This window comes from Cetorhinus maximus, chromosome 22 (genome assembly GCF_964194155.1).
Source record: "Cetorhinus maximus chromosome 22, sCetMax3.hap1.1, whole genome shotgun sequence".
NCBI lineage: Eukaryota > Metazoa > Chordata > Chondrichthyes > Lamniformes > Cetorhinidae > Cetorhinus > Cetorhinus maximus.
Genome location: NC_135900.1, coordinates 58,028,181 through 58,052,705, shown reverse-complemented (window position 1 = coordinate 58,052,705; position 24,525 = coordinate 58,028,181). Strand labels below are relative to the sequence as shown.

The 24,525-nt window shown below is 43.0% G+C and overlaps 1 protein-coding gene across 1 annotated transcript in view; it reads left to right on the top strand.

Annotated features, from left to right (window-relative positions):
• Positions 1-24,295, top strand: part of slc13a1 (solute carrier family 13 member 1) — a 94,666-nt gene extending 70,371 nt beyond the window's left edge. The window contains 5 exon segments of the mRNA XM_078567538.1: positions 1,632-1,741; positions 8,571-8,696; positions 10,297-10,434; positions 17,058-17,164; positions 24,184-24,295. Of these exon segments, the coding sequence (XP_078423664.1) occupies positions 1,632-1,741; positions 8,571-8,696; positions 10,297-10,434; positions 17,058-17,164; positions 24,184-24,295 (593 nt within the window).
• Positions 24,296-24,525: the final 230 nt, after the last annotated feature.

Genomic DNA, 24,525 nt, shown 5'->3' with positions numbered 1-24,525 from the left:
GCCAATCCTCAGAGGACCAGTAAAACCCAGACCAGGGACGTTGGCTATCTGGAAAGATGAAAGAAGCTGAGATTATTCTCCTTTATAGCAGGGAATGTTAAGGGGAGATTTGTTTGAGGTATTCAAAATTATTACAGGTTTGATAACGTACAAAGGGAGAAATTGTTTCCACTGGGTCAAGAACTAGAGGACTCAAATTAAGATAATTGACAAAAGAACTGCAGTGAGATAAGGAGAAATTCTTTTATATAGCGAGTTGTTATAATCTGGTGTGCACTGCCTGAAAGGATGGTGGAAGGAGATACAAAGGTAACTTTCCAAAAGGAAAGATCTACAGGGCACAGCAGGAGAGTGGAACTAATAAGATCGCTCTTTCAAAGAGCTGGCACAGACAAAATAGGCCAAATGGCCTCCTTCTGTGCAGTAAGATTCTATGATTGTATGAACTGTGACACTTTAAAATAGACTGCTATCTAATGACATAATCAATTGTTATCATTACCAATTGTGATCTTAACATTAGAGAGAAGGCATTTTGAAACCCCAAAAAGCATACTTAATTTCTTTTTAAAATGTTGAATACAACAGTTCCTTATGATTCGCCAATGCCAACAGTCGGAATACCCTAAACATTGTTGGGGGAGGCAATGTAGAGAAAGGGAGATGCTATTTGCATCTTAATGGAATTCAGAACCACACAGTAATATTGGTGAATTAAAATTGAAAACCTCATGAGCTGAGGCAGGGTGCCCTTTTTTAATAACTTCCTTCATATTCCTTTCATCCACAAAGGTTGTGCATTTGAATTATGAAATTTACAATGGGTCTTTTTATTCCTTAGTAAATATTTTATTGATGAATTTATTCATGAATTCTATGCTCATTTGAATGTCTGTTCGTTTATGTTGGAGGTCCTTGCTTTTTCAAAATGGTTCTGAGGGTGTTTTACGAATACACGAGTGAGGCATATGACTTGTTACAACTCCAGTGCAATGGGTGCACTGGGTATGATACTAGAAAGGTAGGAGAAGTGCATAATACTGACTTTATCCATCTACTCCCCTCCCACACAAAGTGGTGAGCACTTCGCTTTCTCTCAGCACCTCCCATGGGTGTAGCTCATATTGAATACTTTTTGAACTAGCATGTTGCAACATGCTATGCCAATAGTCTTTGTTTCTGTGTCAACGTATTCTTTCAACTTTTTTCTTATACAATTTATGTCTTGCTTTCCCAGAATGAGCGTGAGAGCCTCAAAGAACACTGTTAAACCAGAAGAAGGAACTGTTGACTTTATACACAAGTTATGTGCAATTTTCTGGTGTGGCCTGGTCAAAATCAAAATCCATTTTCTTTGAGGGTTACTGAGACAGGTGATGGAAATCTACTGAGATTTGTTGCATATGAACATCAAGCAGTTGGGAAAGGGACAAGGTGGGTGAGGGTTGCAGTACTTGTACAAAATAGAAGAAAAAAACCCTGCTTTTTAGAAAAGATAGTTTGGAATTTCAATTTATCTTGTGTATCTATAACAATGGATTTTAAACCAGACTATTGTCACAGATACATGTATTAGTCAGGATACAAGGTTTTCCCATGGCTTTTCCTACCTGCCTTTGATCCTCTTACAGAAGCGAAGGGGTACACTACACTTATTACTTGGAAAGAGTTCCAGTCGTGCATGCCTTGGGAAATATCATTACTTGTTGGTGGCGGTTTTGCCCTGGCAAAAGGTTCCGAGGTAATACATTTTGTACCACATCTTTGTTCTGTTAAAGAATGAGAGCTCTAATGAACTTTATCTGAAGCCCTTGAACAGATGTTAGCCCTGAAATCATTTTCTGTGACTTCCTGATATTTTCCAAGAGATATTTTACCTTTATTTGAAAATTTTGCTGTTGTCCATTTGTGCTGTTGCACAGCTATTGACATAGCGCTATTATAATGTCTGGGTTTTAAACAGGGTTTCTAATGCCATTTCTGCAAGATGAGCAAATAATTAACTGCTATCATGCATAAATTTATGTGCTAACAGTGAAAATGTACCTTTCAGCGTATATTATAAATGAATTATCATACTATCTGCCTAACAAAAGCACCAACCCATAGGGTCCTTGCTTGCATATTGCATTATCATTCCAACTTGGCTCAGTGGTAGCACTCTACCCTCAGAGAGTCAAAAGGTTACAGTTTTAAGTTCCATACAAGGACTTGACTGACACTTCAGTGCAGTACTGATGGAGATGCCATATTCTGGATGAAATGTTAAACAAAGACAGGGTGACCAACTGTCTTGGATTTTCTCGGACGGTCCCATAATTTGGCCTTTCGTCCTGCATCCTGGGTCAGGCCTCCCTGGAATGCATTTTGCCCCAGATTTCTTCTTTTGCCAGAGACTTTGATTCTGCACATGATTCGGGCTTGGTATGTATGTGGTTTGAGTTTTTGAATTCGGAAATATCCTGTCGGTGACTGGAGGGGCAGATTGAAAGCAGGCAGAATCAGAATTGATGTGCGTGGCTGAGGGTCTTGATTTCTGTGTTAGTCCTATCTTATCTTGGGTAACTTAGATGTGCCTAGGTCAGACCTCTCTTGCACGCAGGCTATTCCATCTGCTCTACAGAGTCTCAGCACATGACGGCTGATGTCACTGTTACATCATGGTACACATCACTAACTCTTTACCATAACTATTAACCCATTATAATACAGGTCTTCCCCCCATCCCCCAACACCATCCCAGCTCTCAAGTACTTCTCCTGGTGGCCCACTCTCACAGGCTTGGTTCCCCATGAACCCCCTCCGCTCTCTCAGGCTCATTCTTCCCCGCTCCCATGCAAAAGTGTCCCTTAATTTATTCCCTGAGAGTTGGTCACCCTGAACAAAGGCCCCATTTTCCAAATTAGGCAGATGTAAAAAGTCCTATGACATTAATCCAAGAAGAGCGGTGGAGTTCTTTCAATGTCCTGGCCAACATTTATCCCTTAGCCAACATCATCAAAACAAATTAACAAGTGATTTATCTCATTCTTGTTCATGTGACTGTGCTGTGATCAAATTGCCTGCTGTATTTGCTTGCATAACAGTAGTCACTATACTGCTAAAAGAATTCATTGTCTGCAACATCTTGAGGATGTAAAAGGCAGCACATAAATTCTTTCTGTGTCAACTGACAACTATATATACTGTAACTAGAGAACAGTAGATGGTTGATAGAATGTTAAAGGCTGGACAAGATGAGGCCATGAACCACGAGTAATATTTAAACAGTCAAATAAATGCTAATATTGTGATAGAGCTATAAATACTGCCCAAACCACAGCAGGCACATTTGTACTAACATAATTTGCCCAGTATATATGTTGAGCAATTTAAAGGTATTGCGCTCTTACAGTACTCTACTGTTGAACAAGAATGTAGTAGATCATTGTTGAATATGTGACTGCGTCAATGTTTAGTACACCCAATACCACTTAAAGGAGATTGGAGGGGATTAAATACATGGAGTACAAAGATAATTAGACCTTAATGAGATGCCATTTCCTTATACAAAAACAAAATATTGTAGATGCTGGAAACCCAAAATAAAAACAGAAAATCCTGGAAATACTCAGCAGATCAGACAGTATCTATGGAGGGAGAGACGCAGATAACATTTCAGGCTGGTGACCCCTCATCAGATCTTCCAAACACTACAATGAATTCAACAACTTCAGAGTGCAACAACTGCTCACACTGTTTCAGACAGTAGCTGTTGGCAATGGTTCTTTTATTGCCATTTATATGTCCTCTGGGTCCATCTTTTGTTTCTTTATTTGTCCCATTACCATAGAGTCATTTATGGCACAGAAGGAGGCCATTCAGCCCATCAAATCTATGCCAGTTCTTTGCACAGCTATCCAGTAAATCCCACTCACCCCATTCCGCATAACTCTGCAAGTTTATTTCCTTCAAGTGCCCATTGATTTTCCTTTTGATATCATTGATTGTTTCTGCTTCCACCACTCTCATGGGAAGTGCGATCTTGGTCCACTCACTGTGTTAAAAAAATCTTCCTTATATTCCCCTTCATCTCCTGCCCAAGACCTTAAATCTGTGTCGCCTAGTCCTTGCACCATCAGCTAATGGGACCAGTTTTTCCTTGTCCATATTATCTCAACCTGTTATAATCTTGTACATCTCTATCAAATCTCACCCCAATCTCCTTTGATTCAAAAAGAACAGCCCTAGGTTTTCCAATCTAACCTTGTAACTAAAATACGTCATCCCTGGATTCATTCTGGTAAATCTCCTCTGCACCCTCAAGGACCCTCACTTCCTTCCTAAGGTGTGGTGACCAGAATTGGACGCAATACTCTAGTTGGGGCCTCACCAGAACTTTATGCAGGTTCAGCATAACTTCCCTGCTTTTGTAGTCAATGCCCTATTTATGCTTTGTTAACCACTCTCTCAATATGTCCTGACACTTTCAAAGATCAATGCACTTGCACCCCTAGGTCCCTCTGTTCCTGCACACTCTTTAGAATTGCACCATTAATTCTGTATTGCCTTTCCCTATCCCTTCCACCAAAATGCAACACTTCAAACTTCTTGCATTAACTTCCATCTGCCACTTTTCTGCTTATTCTGCTGGCCTATCAATGCCCTGTTTCAGACATTTTGCTACCCCTCCAAGTTTTGTATTATCAGCAAATCTTAAAATTTTACTCTTTATTCCAAGATCCAAGTCACTTATATTTTGCAAAAACAGCAGCAGTCTGAGCTTTGACTCTTTGGAAACATATCTTTCTGCCATCCCTTCTGTCCAAAAAACAGCCATCCACCATGACGCACTGCTTCCTATCATTTTTTTAATCCAATTAGCCGTTGACTCTCCTATTTCATGAGCCTTAATTTTGTGAACCTGCCAACTATGAAGTACCTTGTCAAATGTTTTCTTCCAATCCATATAGACAACATCCACCACATTCCCTTCATCAACATTCTCTGTTACTTAACAAAAAAAGTTAAATAAATTGGTCAAACATGACCTACCTTTTACAAATCCATGCTTATAACTTAACTCCAACCTCTCCAAATGGCTGTTAATATTTTTCCCTGATTATTGTTTATAAAACCTAACCCACTACTGATGTTAAACTGACTGGTCTGTAGTTGCTAGAACTGTCCTTTACACCTTTTCTTGAATAAGCACAGCACATTTGCCATTCTCCAACCCTATAGCATCTCCCCCATATCTAGGGGAGATTGGAAGTTTAAGGCAAGCCCTTCCAGTATCTAAAGTCCCACTGCCCTTAGCAACCTGCAATGCAAGACATCTGAACAAAGTGACTTATCTATTCTAAGCATAGCCAGTTTTTCCAGTGCCGCCTCCCTCTCCATTGCCTCTGCCATCTCCATTTCTACTGATATTTTGTCAGGTTCCCCTTCTTTAGTAAACACCATTACAAAGAATTCAATAAGTATCCTAGCCTTACCCTATACTTCTAAGCATATATCACTGTCTTTGCCCCAAGTGGGACCCACCCCACCTCTTACTACTCACTTACTATTTACATGCTGGTAGAAGATTTTTAGGTGCTCTTTTATGTTGACTGCCATTCTATTCTCATACTATCTTTTTGCCAGTCTTATTTTCCACTTCATCTCCCCTCTCAAGCTATTGTATTGAACCTGGTTCTTCACTGAAGAATTTACCTGAGATGCATCAAACACCCTCTCTTTTTGTTTCATCATAATCTCTATCTCCCGCAGCATCCAAAGATCCCTGTTTTTGGTTCCCTACCATTTGCCCTTGTTGGAATGCACCAAGCCTGTAGCTGAAGCATCACTTCCCTAAAGATCATCCATTGTTCTGTTACAGTTTTTCTTGTCAATCTTTGGTTCCAGTTTACGCAAGCCAGATCCCCCCTCATCACATTAAAATTAGCCCTTTTCTAGTTTAGATATTCTACTTTAGATTGTTCCTTGCTCTTCTGGATTATTAGTCTAAACCTTATGATGCATGGTCATTCCTAGCCGAGTGTTACCCCTGGCCCATCTCATTTCTCAGCAGCAGATACAGCAATGCCTCATTCCTAGCTGTGCTGCTGATCAAGGAAGTTCTCCTGAACACAGTTCAGAAATTCCTCCCCTTCCTTACCCTTCACTCTAACATTATCCCAATCAATATTTGGGTAACTAAAGTCCCCCAATATCATCACTCTATAGTTCTTACACATCTCGTGATTTCCCTACTCTCACTAACTAACGATTTATTTGGAGGCCAATAGAATATCCCGAGTAGAATGATCATACCATTTTTGCTTCTCAACTTTAACCAAATGAATTCTATCCTTGTCCCTCGAGGTTTTTCAAACGCGCCATCCTCACCGTTTTTAAGCCATGTTTCCATTACTGCCACTGCATCATATTCACATACTGCTATTTGTGATTGCAGCTCACCAAACTTGTTCACCACACACACTGCATGCATTGTAATCCTGTCTTTGCATTCCTCATAGTCCTTTTTAGTCCACTCCTATCTAATATGGAACTACTCCCTTCTCTACTACTGCCTAGCACTCACTTTATGCAAGCCTCTTTTCTACTTCTGGTGCTGGTGCAGGTGCCTTTACCCCTGCCAATTTAGTTAAAGCCCTTTCCTACCATGCTAGTGAATGTCACCGTTTGGACATGGGTTCCAGACCTATTGAGGTACAAGCTGTGCCCTTTTGAACAGGTGCCTTCTGTCCCTGAATTATTTCCAATGTTCCAAGAACTTGAAGACCTCATTCTACTTGGGCTAGTACGTGGCACTGGGAGTAATCCAGAGATTACGACCTTGGAGGCCTGACTTTTAAAAATTTCTCCCTAATTCCAGAAAATATGACAGTAGGACCTCAGTACCTGCACTCTCTATGTCATTAGTGCCATCCCCTTTTGTATTGCACTACAATATTTCTTGTAATTTAATCACTTGCCTTCCACCCCATTACAAGTCTTCCTTTTTGTTCTTTCCTCTCCTCCTGCAGGAGATCACTTATGATCTGTTACATCTTTAACTTTTTCAGGTTTTGATGAAAGATGATCGACCAGAAATGTTACCTATGTTTATCTCTCCATGTCTTCACGTTGAGGATACCCTCCATCGTGTTGTGTGGCACTACCACTGTGCTAAATGGGATCAATTCAAACAGATCTAGCAACTCAAGACTGGGCAACCATGAGGTGCTGTGGGCCATCAGCAGCAGCAGAATTGTACTCAACCACAATCTGTAAACTCATGGCCCAGCATATCCCCCACTCTACCATTACCATCAAGCCAGGGGATCATCCCTGGTTCAATGAAGAGTGCGGGAGAGCATGCCAGGAGCAGCACCAGGCATACCTAAAAATTAGGTGTCAACCTGGTGAAGCTACAGCACAGGACTACTTGCATGCCAAACAGCATAAGCAACAAGTGATAGACAGAGCTAAGCGATCCCACAACCAACGGATCAGATCTAAACACTGCAGTCTTGCCACATCCAGTCGTGAATGGTGGTGGACAATTAAACAACTCACTAGAGGAGGAAGCTCCACAAATATCCCCATCCTCAATGATGGGAGAGCCCATCACATCAGTTCAAAAGATAAGGCTGAAGCATTCGCAACAATCTTCAGCCAGAAGTGCCACGTGGGTGATCCGTCTCAACCACCACCAGAGGACCGCAGCATCAAAGATGCCAGTCTTCAGCCAATTTGATTCACTCCACGTGATATCAAGAAATGGCTGAAGGCACTGGATATTGCAAAGGCTATGTGACCTGACAATATTCGGCAATAATACTGAAGACTTGTGCTCCAGAACTTGCCGCGCCCCTAGCCAAGCTGTTCCAGTAAAGCTACAATACTGGCAATCACACGGCAATGTGGAAAATTTCCCAGGTATGTCCTGTACACAAAGCAGGACAAACCCAACCCGGCCAATTACCACCCCATCAGTCTACTTTCGATCATCAGTAAAATGATGGAAGGGGTCATCAACAATGCTATTGAGTGGCACTTGCTTAGCATTAACCTGCTCACTAACGCTTAGTTTAGGTTCCACCAGGGCCACTCAGCTCCTGACCTGATTGCAGCCTTGGTTCAAACATGGACAAAAGAGCTGAACTCCCAAGGTGAGGTGAGAGTGACTGCCCTTGGCATCAAGGCAGCATTTGACTGAGTATGGCATCAAGGAGCCCTAGAAAAACTGGAGTCAATGGGAGTCAGGGGGCAAGCTCTCCATTGGTTAGAGTCATACCTAGCACAAAGGAAGGTAGTTGTGGTTGTTGGAGGTCAATCATCTCAGTTCCAGGACATCACGGCAGGAGTTCCTCAGCGTAATGTCCTCAGCCCAAACATCTTCATCGGCTTCATCAATGACCTTCCTTCCATCATAACGTCAGAAATGGGAGGTTCGCTGATGATTGCACAATGTTCAGCACCATTTGAGACTCCTCAGATACTGAAGCAGTCCATGTCCAAATGTAGCAAGACCTGGACAATATTCAGGCTTGGGCTGACAAGTAGCAAGTAAAATGCACTTATTTTCTTCCCCCTTCTAGGTATCTGGACTTTCTTTATGGATGGGAAGCAAACTGGTGCCGCTTGGCTTAATCGTTACCAGTGTCACAGAAGTTGCCAGCAACCCGGTGACTATCACCATCTTCCTTCCAATTCTAGCTCCCTTGGTGAGTATTATAGCTGCACTTTACACATCCTATTTCTAGCTGTGGTCAGTGTATAATATATTGTCAGAAACAGCTGGGTAGAATAGTTACTCCAGAATTTGGACATATATAGTATTATAATGAGATGCTCATCATGAAATTGTCAAATTTAAGTTCAAATATTATAAATAAACCTAAACAGTCCAATTATTTTCAATGACTGGACAGCCAGTTAAATTCACTGCTCCAGTGGAGTGCAGCGGAAGTTTCTGGATAATGTGTTGCCCCAAGTTCTTGTTTTATAAGCCCTTGAAATAATGTAATTAATAAAAATGTGCTTTTGATCAATAGGCTTCACAGAAAATCTTATTTACAGCTGCGGGCAGTGAAATTGGACTAAAACGGGCATGTGAATCTCAGTGTGGGATTACCCCACACTCCTTGCTTCTGAAGCGAACTTTGTGCTGCTATTGTTAAACATGCTGTTGAGTGGTAGCACACCTGAGCAGAAGATGCAAAACGGTGAGAGGCAAGCACAAGTGAAAGCTAGCCTAGACTATTTAAAGCCAGCTTGCGCCTCTTAAAAGGGAGGTACATTCCATCTGGATCAGTTGCTAGCAATTGGTCTACTACTGATTTTGACAATTGGAACACTCAATGTTAGCATGGCAGAGAGGAGACTCCAAAATGCATAAACATCCATGGTCATGTCAACTTCACACCCATTGGCAATGTTGTCCTCGCCTTGCTGTGAGATTGTAGTTGTGGCTGTGGCAAGTGGTAGGTTTGAGTGAGGATGCCCTTAGTGAAGTGGAAAACACCTGATATATACTGTTCCTTAGTAATGTTCAGGCAGGAGAATTGCTCCCTGAGAACCCTGGTAGCCTTCTGCTGAGAACCCTCCTTCCCCGCTCACCTCATCCCTCTTCCACCAGCCAGTCCTGCTCATGACACCTCTGCTCATTCCCCTTGTCATGTTGTAGTTCAAGGGAAGTGCCTTTTACAGCACCCAAGTCTTGGAGCAAGTGGTTTGTCCAGAATTGTTGAAGTCAGGAAAAGTCCTTCAGCACATGTTACACCAGTCTCTGTAAACTTCAACAACTTGAAGCAACTCTAGAAACCTCCAAACACTTCTCGCAGCAGCTGGCAGCAAAAATAAATCCCAGCAAAACTGAAAGTAGTTGATGATCCCTTTAAATAGTGCTAATAGGGGGCCCATTCTGCTGCTGAATGCATGTTATCATGCAAAGTTAAAAGAGGGTGTTAACTGGAAAAGGGCAACACTGGCATCAAATCAGTGTTACATGATAATTGAGGTCACTATCTGCCTACCCTCCATACTCTCGGCAGGTCCACCCTACGCACATGTTAATACCATCACCAAAATGGCCTTGGGTGCAACTTGCATCTGAAACCATTTTGGAAGCAAAGCTGCACTCGCAGGACCAAAAACCTGGGCACTAAGGAGCTGAGTTTCATGGGTACTATCTCTTAAAGCTGAGGGGTCATGAACTATACTAACTTAATCACAAAACGCTATTAAAGCTGTTTACTTTGCTGTTGATTCCATTACTTTTTAGTTATCACCAAATACTCCATACCTCTCTTTTCTCTTTTGCAGGCTGAGGCCATTCATATAAACCCACTTTATTTATTGATTCCTTCAACCCTTTGCACTTCATTTGCATTCCTGCTACCAGTGTCCAATCCTCCGAATGCTACTGTATATAGATATGGCCATCTCACTGTCATGAATATGGTAAGACTGTGATGTTGGTGTCAGCATTTTCTTGAATGATACAAATTATCTGGCTCAGCACAAATGATAGTGCATCATTTAGATAATGAAGAGATAATTGTAGGCTGTAGCCTAGCAAAGTATACAAAAGTACCTACTTTTGCAAAGTAATTTATGTCATACTCTACATAATTTCTTTTAGTATGTTTAAAGTGCCTTCATTGCAGGGTATAATATCCTCAAGGAATAAAGTGTTAAGAAATGTTGGTGTGAATGAAGTAGCAAGGAATGCTCATCTCCACTTTAGTTGGATTGCCAAACACATTATCTACACAACAATGTGCTTTCCGCTCTCGGGTAAAGTGCTAAAATGCAAATTACAGAAGCGCAAAAAGAAAGCATGTGTGTCAGAAGTACATTGCCCACCATATTGGAATAGGCATAAAAATTGGCTTCCAAGGCCCTGCACCTGTAACAGGCTTATTTGAATAGGCAATGAATGCTGACACCTTCCTTTTTGTAATATTGGGCTGTCCTTATAGTACAGCTGACACCAGGCCATATGTGATTTAACAGATGATCCTCAAAAGGACGACTGCAGGTTGTAATCAACAAGTTAGCGTTTAAAACATACTTCCCTGAACGTGGATTTGGGAGGATCCCACATTCATATCATGTTAAGCCACTGCTGCCTGGTGCTCTCCTTCCTAATCAAGGTGACCATTAAGAGGTTCTTCATCCTCAAAGGTATTTCAGAAGGCAAGAGAAGAACAGAGGGAAATGTCCTGGCTCCAGAAAAGCAGAAATTGTCCCTGCTGAAGTTGACGGGGGTTAGCATTGGGGAGGACATCCAAGAGTTGAAGAATCAGCAGGCCTCAATGTTTTCCTTGGAAGTCTCCAAGATCATCTTCTGGTCCAGACTCCATTCCATGGAGCAGGATGAGAAGCGCTCATGTTTCTTCTTTAAAAAAGTACACAGAGAGAGATCTGTGATCAACAGCCTGAATGAAGAGGTCGGCTCAGTAACATCCACACAGCCTGACCAGCAAATATTTAATGCTGGACTGTATGACGCGAGCTCACAGACAGCATGGCCTCCCAGTCCTCACTCACTCTGACGAGCTGACAAATGCTGTCGGGTCCTTTGAGACGAGTAAAACTCCTAGGAGCGGAGCTTTACTGGATGAGTTGTATTTGAATCTGTGGGACTGGATCAGCCCAGTCCTGCTGGAAATATACGAGAGTATGCTTCTGGCCAGCAACATGTCAGAATCCACGAGAAAAGGCATCATCACCCTCATCTACAAGTAGAAGGGGGAGAGGGAGGAAATCAGAAACTGGCGACCCATTTCACTGCTTAATGTGACATACAAAACTCTGTCCAATGTCATCCCCAATTGAGTGAAGTCTGCTCTGAAGTTGGTGATCCGCCCTGATCAGATGTGCACTGTATCCAGCAGGAAGATCTCTGAGAGCCTTGTGCTACCCAGGGGTATGATTGCCTATACGCGGGACAGGTGGTGTGGATGCCTACCTCATCACCTTGGACCAGGAGAAAGCCTTTGGCAGAAAATCTTTCACTTTCATGATAATGCGCTGTCCAAAATGGAGTTTGGGGAGGGAATCAGCAAGTGGTTCCAATTGGTCTACGCAAACATCAGCACAGTTTCAATCAGTGGGCATGGGAATCGGAAAGCTTTCCGATCAAATCTGCAGTCAGGCAGGGTTGACCTCTCTTTCCTGCCATGTTCATGTGTTGTATCAAACCTTTCATGAATTAATTTCTTCAGAAAGGATTCAGGCTTAAGAGGATTGACAATCCCAGGCAATGAAGGCACTCAGGGAGGCTTTGACCTGTACATGGATAATGTTGCCATCTTCTGATTGGATCCGCTGTCCGTTCGCAGGCTGATCAGCATCAGTGACCAGTTCAAACTGACATTGGGAGCCAAAGCAAATTGCAGCAAGAACAAGGCCATTTTTTTTGGCAAATGGGTCAACTGATCCTTTGTCCATATTACAGTCAGATCAGACTACCTGAAGGTGCTGGGGATATTTGGAGGGGCCCAGGGCATCTGCCAAAAACTGAAATGAGTGTATAGTCGTGGTGAAACAGAAGCTGGGCATGTGGGAGTGATGCCTCCTCTCCATTGCGGGTGAGAACCTGGTCACGTGGTGTGAGGTGCTCTCGGTGCTGCAGCCCTCACCCATAACCCCTTCCTGCTTCATTCTGATCACCTGAGCCATCCTCCACTTTATCTGGAGATCAAAAATGGACTGTGTCCACAGGGACATGATGTACATATCTCTAGACAAAGGTGGAAAAAGCATACCCAACATCACCCTCATCCTGATGGCCATCTTTGTGTGTGGCTGCATCAAGCTGTGTGTGGACCCTCGGCATGCCAACACCAAGTGTCACTACTTGCTGAGATTCTACCCGCCCCAATGTTGCAAAGGATGGTTCTAACCATGCTGCTGCAGAATGGTCCATTCAGTCAGACCAAGCCATACTACCTGTCCCTCATGAAAAGTTTGTGCAGAAGAACTCCTTTGACTTCAAGTCCATCAGGCTTTGGGAGTGATCTGCATGTAACGTCCTCGAGGCTCTGTGGGAAAAGCAGATGCTGCGTCCTGTCGGATGGTTCCATGAGTAGACTGTCAAAGTCATTTGGCAGAATAATCACCAAGACATAGATAGGTTGGTGGTGGAATGGGTCCTCCCTGTCAGACCTTTCATGCACGCCCTGAGTTTCACCACCTCTGTACATTGCCCTTGCAGGGGCTGTGGTGGGGGGGTGACTGCCACCCACCTCTTTCTGGAGTGTGCCTTTATAAAGCAGGTCTGGAAAGACATACAGTGATTTTTGTGGAGGTTCATCCGAAGCAGCTCCGTAATGCAGGACTCTGTTCTACGGGCTGTTCCCAGGGATGCACACCAAGGTAAACATCAGCTTTTGCTGAAGGATCATCAACTCTGTGAAGGTTACTTTTTTTGTATGCCTGAAACTTGCTGGTCTTCAAGTATAAAGAGCCATTTACAACCGTGTGTTGGAGACTGGTCCATTCCAAGGCCCAGGACTACATGCTGAGGGACACAGTAAAGTTTGAGGCAGAGTTGCAAAGGCTCAATGGGGAAAGACCAATCTAACGCCATCCCGCCATAACATAATGAGGGGTAACACCCCTCAGGCTGTATGCACCAGAGAATGTTTGACAAAATTTACAAGTACATTGTAAATATAACATGTAGTATCAAGTGTTGTAAGGCACCTCATATGCTGTATTGCACTTTGCACAACAGTTTAAATTTGGAATTATATTATGTACTTCTACAAATTTAATAAATAAAATATATTTTTGGAAAACAAAATCCTGATGGCCATTGCAGGAGTCATAGTGGCCCAATCTTTGGTTCCGCTTCTCCGATTAGCCACCCGCTGATAGCTATTAGGTGTTTGTGGATCATTGGGCCTCGGGGCCCATTGGGCTAATATCACATGTGCCCCAGGCCTATTCATTCAGCTGTGATCCCATAATTGCATTTGATTAATTCAAACATGAAAATTAATATAAATTTATTATTTGAAGAAATGAAATCCAGAGAGGTTAAATAATTAACAAAAGGCCAAAAACATACAATGCACCATCAGTAATCCCATAAATACCATTAAGAGTCCTCAAAATTAAAGACAGAAAAAGAGGAACATTCCAGGAAATTGAAAACAGCAAAATTACGAAGGATCAAAGGACCTGATGCCTAAACTTAATTTTTTTCCTTGTCACAAGAAACTGATTAAAGGTGCAGGGGAAATATTGTTGAACAATTATTTCTATTCTGCATTTAGCTCGACAGGTATACAAAGTCCTTACCTACTCAACCATCCTGAAATAAAGGTTTCCAGTAATGTTGTTAAAGACTTGAATTTAGAGTTCTGCCAGCCAAATGTTGATCAATATATTTCATTGTCTATTGATACAGAACATTGTAAACACTACTATTTTAACATGATAGAGCTAAAAAAGGACATTTATACAATTAACCCAATTTTTACATAATTATCACAATTGTTTCAATACTTTTTTCAGCGGCACACAGGAGGGAAATCATTCTGATTTTGGTAATGATCAGCAATTTCAGTTTTTGCTTTTATCTTCAAAATGTACATACACAAATAGCAATACATCTTAAATGCAAATGATAATGATAACATCTTATAATTGGTTTATGTCGTGCCTGTGTATGAAACACTCCCTGTTTTAAAGTTATCATTTTGATTAGTAATGGGAGCAACAGTTACTGAGTGTCCTTAAAGCAATGATGTATTCTATGAAGCTTTACAAAGCAGAACAGTGTAATCAGGCACCATGTGGGATATTTGCAGAGTATTTAGTGGGAGTGACCAATGTTGTAGAGGTAGGTCTTGAACAGACCATTGGAAAATAGAGAAATATGCAGCTAGGCAGATGAATTTCAGTCAGTAATTTTGAATTGGAAGGCCATAACAGGTGACAATTCTGCCAGTACTCTACATTCAGAGGCTGAGGTGCAAGTTAGGACATTGAGCCATAGTGTGGGAGGAAGATGCAGAGGGAGAGAAGTGAAAGAGCATTAAGGAATTTTTGCCACAGCAAGGGAGTCAACAACTTCAGGAGAGGAAAAGTTGAAGAAATAAGCCAATTGCATGGATAATTGCCTGGAGGAGTGCAGCTCCAACAACACTCAAGAAGCTTGATACCATCCAGGACAATGCAGCCCACTTGTTGGGCACCCCATCCACAAACAGTCACTCCCTCCGTCACTGATGCACAGTTGCAGTAGTGTGTACCATCTACAAGGTGCACTGCAGGAACTCACCAAGGCTCCTTAGACAGCACCTTCTAAATCCATGACCAGCACCATCTAGAAGGACAAGGGCAGCAGAGCAGACACATGGGAACAGCACCACCTGTGGACTTGGAAATATATCGCCGTTTCTTCACTGTCACTCGGTCAAAATCCTGGAATTCCCTCCCTAACAGCACTGTGGGTGTACCTACACCACTTGGACTGCAGCGGTTCAAGAAGGCAGCTCACCACCACCTTCTCAAGGACAATTAGGGATGGGTGATTAAATGCTTGTCTAGCCAGCAATGCCCACAACACATGAATGAATTTTTTAAAATCCTGACAGTACATGCAATCTTATTAACTTCAGTCAATATTTGGGAAAGTCACTTAATTTCACAGAATCACAGAATTTCACAGTGCAGAAGAGGCCCTTCGGCCCATCGAGTCTGCACCGACATGTGAGACACCTGACCTACCTACCTAATCCCATTTACCAGTACTTGACCCATAGCCTTGAATGTTATGATGTGCCAAGTGCTCATCCAGGTACTTTTTAAAGGATGTGAGGCAACCCGCCTCCACCACCCTCCCAGGCAGTGCATTCCAGACCATCACCACCCTCTGGGTAAAAATGTTTTTCCTCACATCCCCCCTAAACCTCCTGCTCCTCACCTTGAGCTTATGTACCCTCGTGACTGACCCTTCAACTAAGGGGAACAGCTGCTCCCTATCCACACTGTCCATGCCCCTCATAATCTTGTACACCTCGATCAGGTCGCCCCTCATTCTTCTCTGCTCCAACGAAAACAACCCAAGTCTATCCAACATCTCTTCATAACTTAAATGTTTCATCCCAGGCAACATCCTGGTGAATCTCCTCTGCACTCCCTCCAGTGCAATCACATCCTACCTAAAATGTGGTGACCAGAACTGCACAGAGTACTCCAGCTGTGGCCTCACCAAGGTTCTATACAATTCCAACATGACCTCCCTACTTTTGTAATCTGTGCCTCGACTGATGAAGGCAAGTGTCCCATATGCCTTTTTCACCACCCCACTAACATGCCCCTCCATCTTCAGAGATCTATGGACACACAGGCCAAGGGCCCTTTGTTCCTCAGAACTTCCTAATGCCATGCCATTCATTGAATACTTCCTTGTCAAATTACTCCTCCCAAAGTGTATCACCTCACACTTTTCAGGGTTAAATTCCATCTGCCACTTATCTGCCCATTTGACCATCCCGTCTATAACTTCCTGTAGCCCAAGACACTCAACCTCACTATTAACCACCCAGCCAATCTTTGTGTCATCCGCAAACTTACTAATCCTACCCCTAACATAGTCATCTACGTTGTTTAAATAAGTGATAAATAATAGGGGACCGAGCACAGATCCCTGTGGTACGCCGTTGGACACTGGCTTCCAGTCACTAAATCATCCTTCTGTCATCGTCTCCTACAACTAAGCCAATTTTGAATCCAACTTATCAAATTACCTTGTAACCCATGTGCATTTGCCTTCTTTATAAGTTTCTCATGTGGGACCTTGTCAAAGGCTTTGCTGAAATCCATATAGACTACATCAACTGCACTACCCTATATAGTGATATTCAGTATCAAAATCAAATGTCTTTGAATTTGCATGGTAGACAATGATTCAGTAAAATATGGCACAGACACAGGGGGACAAGTGTCTCTTTCTGTGTCATAAGCTTTCTATGACTTCCTAAGATGAATGTGAAGAATAGATTTACTGAGAATGATCAAACTCAAAATGGAAGTACATTTCTAACCTATGTTTTCTTTCTCAGGTAAAAGCTGGAGGGGGTATTAATATAATCGGTGTTTTAGTCGTGATGATTGCAATATCAACTTGGGCTATCCCTTTATATGATCTCAAAACATATCCTTCATGGGCATAAGACCTTGGAAATGCAACAATTCCCTAACACTGGCATGGTGTATGAGAAGGCAAAACCTAGTTCCAAATCAGATTGTGAGTAACTTGAACTAGAAAAACTGACAGCAGGAAAACAATTTCCTGCACTACACCTGGTCACTGTGTCAAATGCAGCAATTTATCCAACAATAATTTTGCCTATTCAAGTATAATCGCTGTTCCAACAAACATGCAAAGAGCAGCATAGAGCTCAATGGAAATAATGATTGCAAAACAGAACAGATGAAGGTCCTTTGGAATATTCATTTCTGAAATTTGTAGACACTTGATGCTGCGCAATACTTAATTTGTGATCAAATTTCTGAGGTTTTGTGATAGCAGTATAAGATTTACAGTTAATTTGCTGTATATTATGCAATTTATGCAGCTTCCAGCTTCTCAGACTAAATCAAGTTTTTTGCTGATTAACCATAGCACATTTCACCAAAAAATGTATTTAATACATGAAGCTACTTAACTGGAGAGACCATGATTTGCCATGAATTTTGGAGTTTGGGGCTTAAGAAATCATACAAGGTGCTACATAAATGTAAGTTCTTTATTGCTTTTTAGATGGCAGTTGGTACAATGTGTTGCATATCAACAAACTGTACTGTGAAGAAGAGTTGGCAGGTTCACACTTGTGATCACACAGTATACTGACAATATTGCACTATCAGGTGGGGAGAAACACTGAGGAGATACCAACTGTTTCTCTTCAGGCTATGAGAAATGATTGGAGATCAGCTCCACGTGAGCCCATTCTCTAGTCTGCCCTTCAGGGTTATTAGTAATCCTGAGAGTAATCTCTTGGCTCGGAGAAGGAGCACAGCATGGGGAAATATCAAGAAGGAAATAGAGACAGATCAGCCATTCTTCAAAATAAGAAGAATCAGTTTGGACATATTCTCTGTTTGCATATTATTAATTAATACTAATATTATTGTGTGGTGTCTGTACTTCTGTCCACAAATTTCTTGTCACAATTTTTGGCCATGCTTTTCTGTCAACACTTACTTAATGTCAATGGACATGATATAATTAACGCCTCTGACCACTCAGTGGCTCCATGCAGCAAGCGTATGAATTCTCTCTCCCAACTCTGTAACCATCTTGTTTGTACATGTATAAAAAAATCTGTCACCTGATGGTGGGTAGTGCCACAGATAATTTACCAAAAAAATGCAATTGTAATATATTGGCTTTTTTTTTTTGACTTGTATTTTTTTCATGTACAGGTTTCCAGAAATGAAACTGTCGCAAAAATACATGATAGAAAATAATGAAAGGATTTAGAAATGATTTCAAATTCACTTTTCTATTGAGAGTTGTGTTTTATAAACTGCGCTGCTAAATTAAGTTTTGACACCAAGAGCAGGGAGCTTAGGAACACAGGAGAAGAAAGACATTTCTCCAAGGCGGAAACTGGAAACTAGAGGCAAAGTCTCTAATTTGCTTCTCTTGTGAGGACTCTATGTTTCTGGTACTGGTTGCTCTGCCATTTTGCCACTTTAGTTTGTACCGCCTAAATCGTTTAATGAGATGCTGTTGTAGTGAACACAGCAGGGTTTAAAACTCAAGGTGAAACTGTGATGGTAATGGTGGTCACTTTTAAATGTGGTTTGACTCTTCTAAGATATCTAGCTATCCAACAAAATCTCAGGGCTGTTCATTAAAACACCAGTAACCAGCTAGCATTTTAAGTTAAAGCTTGAAAAATACATTTATATTCTATATATGGCAAGTTCCAACGCATGTTGGGATGTGTAGATCCCGCTACACCCTATGATCTCCTTTGTATGCTATTGTAGTGTGTGTATTTAGTGAAGGGAGTGGAGATATGGGGTGTTAACTCAAAGGAACCTGGTGTGAGGAAGACATACCTTATGATATGCAGGATCAAACCTAGATGGAGGATTTATCAAAAAGGTATTTTCAAAGGTTCTGGAAATACTCAGCAGGTCTGGCAGCATCTTCAGAACTTCAGTTCAGAAGAATTCATTCGATGTGAAATTTTAACTCTATTTCTTACTCCACACATGCTGCCAGACTTGCTGAGCATTTCTAGCACTTTCTATTTTCATTTCAGATTTCCAGCATCCACACTACTTTGCTTTTATTTTCAAAGGCTCTGCACTGTTTTCATAGCCCATCTACTTACCTGCTAGGACCAGTGACCACAGTGTAGCTACCCAGCTTGTAGAAACCAAACATTCTGGATATCTTACTAAATCATATTAGAAGCAGTTGTCAACAGAAATGCAAAGTTAGGCAATAAGGATGATTGAATCATGTGTATTTGTTCTTGTATTCCTCTGAATGAATGATAATGAAATTATAATTAAACAATTCGGTCCCAGAGTGACCATGCCTTCAAGGCCCCAGTGACAATTCAGAGGCCAACATTTCCTAATCCAAACGAGACAGATATTTTACAGTAGGATAGTTTTAGCATCAGTTGCGTACTGCATAGGCCAACTTCGATTGAACAAATTCCCATGGTAACTGGAGCTGGAAGAATGTGAGTTCATTGCATAAACCCCTGCAGGATATCACATGTTGCACATTTTCTCAAATGAAAGAAATCTGAATAATTCCAGCACAATCTTTCAAAAATATTTTAAATGTAGAATATGTTCAATACATCAAAACATTCTGCATCAAGAATTGGGCCATATTATTAGATATTGTTACTCCAACAATTCACACTCAGCATGTGCACTCAGCTCCCAGGTATGCCCCCATTACTACTTGCCCTGTTTTGCAGTCTCAGCCAATACATTTGCGTGCCGCCAATTCACACAAACTTTGGCTAATGACTGCCCATGCAGCTTTTTGCCAACTGGCTTCTGAATTCAGGCAGCATTCACCATGTTGCACGTTGTGTTGATGGGGTCTGGTATTGTGAACTTACCACTTTGCTGCAAAAAATGCCTGACTTGTTATAAGCTCTGAGTCAAAACAAGAAAGTTGCTGTCCGTGTTTGTTCTTGTTAAAGAAGGTAGATACTGTCTCTCAAACATGGGATGGATTGTACGTGGCCCAACCTCTTCCCATTTAGAACAGATTGGGCGGATTGAAAGAATTGTGGAGGAATGGATTATGATTCAAATTATAAAAGATTGCAGACAGACCTAAAATATGGGATCAAAAAGAGGTTGATACATTTTGAAAACAAAGCCAAGATCTCTCAGCTCGCCAAGTAAAATTATCTGGACCTAGTTATGGGGTGCATAACCAGCAAAATATATTGTGACCTCAGTATTCTGGAAAGAGTCTCTAGCAAGTACAGGAAAACCTTCAGAAGGGAGAATGTCATAAAATACAAGTGGGCGGAATTTTCCATTTTTGAAACTAAGTACAGTGGTGGGCGGGTTCTATGGCGTGTTGTCTGCTGCTCAGAATGGCAGGAAGTCGCATCCAATTCTGCGCTTGAAAGCTCATTAATTATACACAGGCGAGTATCTCTCCGAATCACCTGGCGGCTCAGGAGCTGATTCATCTGCCCCACCATTACCTGACGGGGTCGAAGGTCCAGGTGCCATATTTAAATGCCACCTGAACACATGCATCTCACTCTCTCCAGCCCACCTGTTTTCAGGAGACATGTTGAGATGTCTGGTGACCACAGAAAGAAGGCAGCAAGCCACAAAAAGAAGGCTGCATCCTGCTTCAGCCCTGATGCCCGCAAGGCATTGATACGAGGAGTGCGTGAGTGTATGGATGTGCTTTATCCCAGGGCAGCTCCAGAGGGCTTGGCTGGCCACCACGCCCAAAATGCTATCCAGTGTAGGAAGAGAACGAATGATCTCATCCACTCCGTCTGGATAAGTTATCCTTCAGCTCCCTCCAATATCAAATTCTCATAGTGCATCATCTACTCAAAGGGCTACTCTCTTAGGGATCTTACACAACCATTAATGGGGGACACATATTGCCACTGATTTTCTCACGGAAACTTCCACATCATCACCATCTGATTTATCATGCTGCCCACACTCTATCCTCATCCCCTTCTGGGGAGGACTCACCAGCCACAGGGGGCATGCATGTTTCCCAATCTCTGCTCCAGCCCTTCTCATCACATGCATTTCTTTTGTCTTCATCCAGGGCAAGCTTGCCCACAACAGGCAGGAAAGATCCCAGACTGGGGGAGGGACAGCCGACATAATAGCCCTCACGCAATTCAAGGAGGATGCCGTCCAGGTCACGGCATAGGACAGGGATTGCTCCTGTGGGGCAGGGAGATAGGATTGTCCCAGCAACCTAGTACTGATCACACCTCCATGAGTTGGAGTTGGTTGGAGTCATGTCTAGCATAAAGGAAGATGGTTGTGGTTTTTGGAGGTCAATCATCTCAGTTCCAGGACATCGCTATAGGAGTTCCTCCAGGTAATGTTCTAGGCCCAACCATCTTTGGCTGCATCATCAATGACCCTCCCTCCATCATAAGGTCAGAAGTGGGGATGTTCGCTGATGATTGTACAATGTTCAATACCACTTGTGACTCCTCAGATACTGAAGCAATCCATGTCCAAATACAGCGAGACCTGGACAATATCTAGGCTTGGGCTGACAAGTGGCAAGTAACATTCATGCCACACAAGTACATGGCAATGACCATCTCGAACAATAGATAATCTAACTGTCATCCCTTGACATTTAATGGCATTACTATCACTGAATCCCCCACTATCAACATCCCGGGGTTACCATTGACCAGAAACTGAACTGGACTAGCCATATAAATACTGTGGCTACAAGAGCAGGTCAAAGGCTAGGAATCCTGCGTTGAGTAACTCACCTCCTGACTCCCCAAAGCCTGTCCAACATCTAAAAGACACAAGTCAGGAATGTGATGGAATACTCTCCACTTGCCTGGATGTGTGCAGCTCCAACAACACTCAAGAAGCTTGACACCATCCAGGATGAAGTAGCCCGCTTGACTGGCACCCCATCCACCAATATTCATTCCCTCCACCACCGACAGACAGTGGCAGCAGTTTGTACCAGCTACAAGATGCACTGCAGGAACTCACCAAGGCTCCTTCGACAGCACCTTCCAAACCCATGACCACTACCATCTAGAAGGACAAGGGCAGCAGACATATGGGAACATCACCACCTGCAGGTTCCCCTCCAAGCCATTCATCACCCTGACTTGGAAATATATCACCATTCCTTCACTGTCGCTGGGTCAAAATCCTGGAACTCTCTTCCTAACAGCACATGGACTCCAGCAGTTCAAGAAAGCAGCTCACCACCACCTCCTCAAGGACAACTAGGGATGGGCAATATATGCTGGTAGCCTAGCCAGTGATGCCCACATTCCATGAATGAATTAAAAAAAAGTGTTCATCACATCCTGACATTCACAATGAGTGACATGCAATCTTGTAATCTGCCTGTTCATGGACGAAAATTCTCTCCTCTCTCAGAAAGGCACCAATAGATTGAGGCCCACAAGGCTGGCCAATGTAAGCCCCAGACCCCAAACCACATTGGATGAGAAAGCTGAGGAAGAACCGCCACTGCACTCATTTGCACTCTCCACCAGCACAGAGACACACACCTCGGTGGGGCATAGCTCTAGATTAGGCTCAGGCTCGCCTACTGCAGAAGCCTCACTCTAATGTTACCACAGCAATTGGAGGCAGGGACAGCCCAGGTCCCTGGCACTCAGAAGATTACTGGAGACTAGCCAGCTGCTGAGCCGGAGTCAGATGATGAGCCTCTGTGAGCGGCCAACAACTCAATGTTGGAGATGCAACAACAGGCGGTGAAACATCAGGCAGAGATTCAGCAGTCACTCAGCAGGCTGGAGCAATGGATGGAAGATTCCCTTCAGGAATCTGATGTTGTGACTGTGACATGCGAGCACCTCGAGGTCACCATGAGAAGGTTGGGGATTACCATGAAGACCTTGGTCCAACAGGTTTTGCCAAATTTGCGCTCGGTCCTGGATCCCATGTTAACATACCCTGGTGGGCACCATCAATGTCTAGGTGAGGGGGGACAAGGCACCTTGACCTCCCTCCAGGTGCCCCTTCTACTCAATGAGCCAGGGAGGGGCTCTTGGGAACCCACAGAGAGAATATAAGCTTCAGCCGAACACCCTGGGGGCCTCCACTCAGGACACTCCAAGGGTGTCCACCTGCTTAGAACCCCCTCTGCCTATGACCCCATCCACTGGAACTGCTCAGGCGGAGGAGGGTGCATCTTCCCCTGAGCAGGAGATCCTTATCAAGCCAGGACCCTCCAGGCCTCGGGCCAACAGAGGACGTCTGCCATCCAGACATCAAATCGTAGCAGTCAGCAGGCTGCCTCCACCTCTGCTGCGGATGTCGGAGCTGCACCCAGGCATTTTGGCAGGGCTAGGAAAGTTAAGGAACATTGGAAATCATTTTTGGATCATGAGTGTGCAACCACTATCAAAATATTGCACTTTTGTTAATACATTTGATGTTTATGTGAATGGTTTGGTTGACTGAAGGTATTATGATTATATACATATGAACCCTCTTATTCGAGGTTTAGCCATCATCCCAATCAGTGATAGTCTCCCTCAGTGAGATTCACATTCATGTGATGTCAACCTCACAGATAGATTCTGCACCCTTGTGTGATGTCAGGAAGATGTGTTAAAACCTTTATTGGAAGTGTGTGATTAATGCATTTGTAACCTTTCTTCCTCATGCTACACCATTGTGTGAGGGCAGCTCAGCAGCCTTGAGGGGTTAGTGGCAGTTGTGTCTCATCAATGGTACTGCCAAAGAACAAGACCTGGCTGGAGGGGCAAATCCTCAGCATGTCCTCATCTCACTGACAGCTGTAGTTTCTTACTAATGTGGCAACAACTGCTTCAAGTAAGTTTCCGCAGCATTCTCATTGTTGAGGTGACTTTCAATCTCCAGAGCGAGTGCGTATAGGCAATGCTGACTTTCTTAGATCATGGCCTGGTGAATCATAAGGCTAGAAGGTGCAAGTGTGAATGCTGAATTAGCTCACAATGTGACTGGTTGGACATCCCTTTCAATGCAATGGAATGGCATTCAGGGCCAGGAGAAATGTGGCCATCTTCCGTTGCCTTCGTTTACTCCTAGAATCTAATAGCAATTAAAGTGGCAATGGGTGCATCTTCCATGTCTTGCTTCCTTGATGGTGTCATCCCATGGAAGCTGACTCTCATCACCCTCTTGAGGTCCTGGGCCTCCTGCTTTTCTTTCTCCGAGGTGCTCTCATCCTTCTCCATTTCACCTTTTTGCAGTGCCAGATTGTGAAGGGCACAACACACAACGATAATGGGGATACCCCATCGGGTGTGTACTGCAGGGCACCAC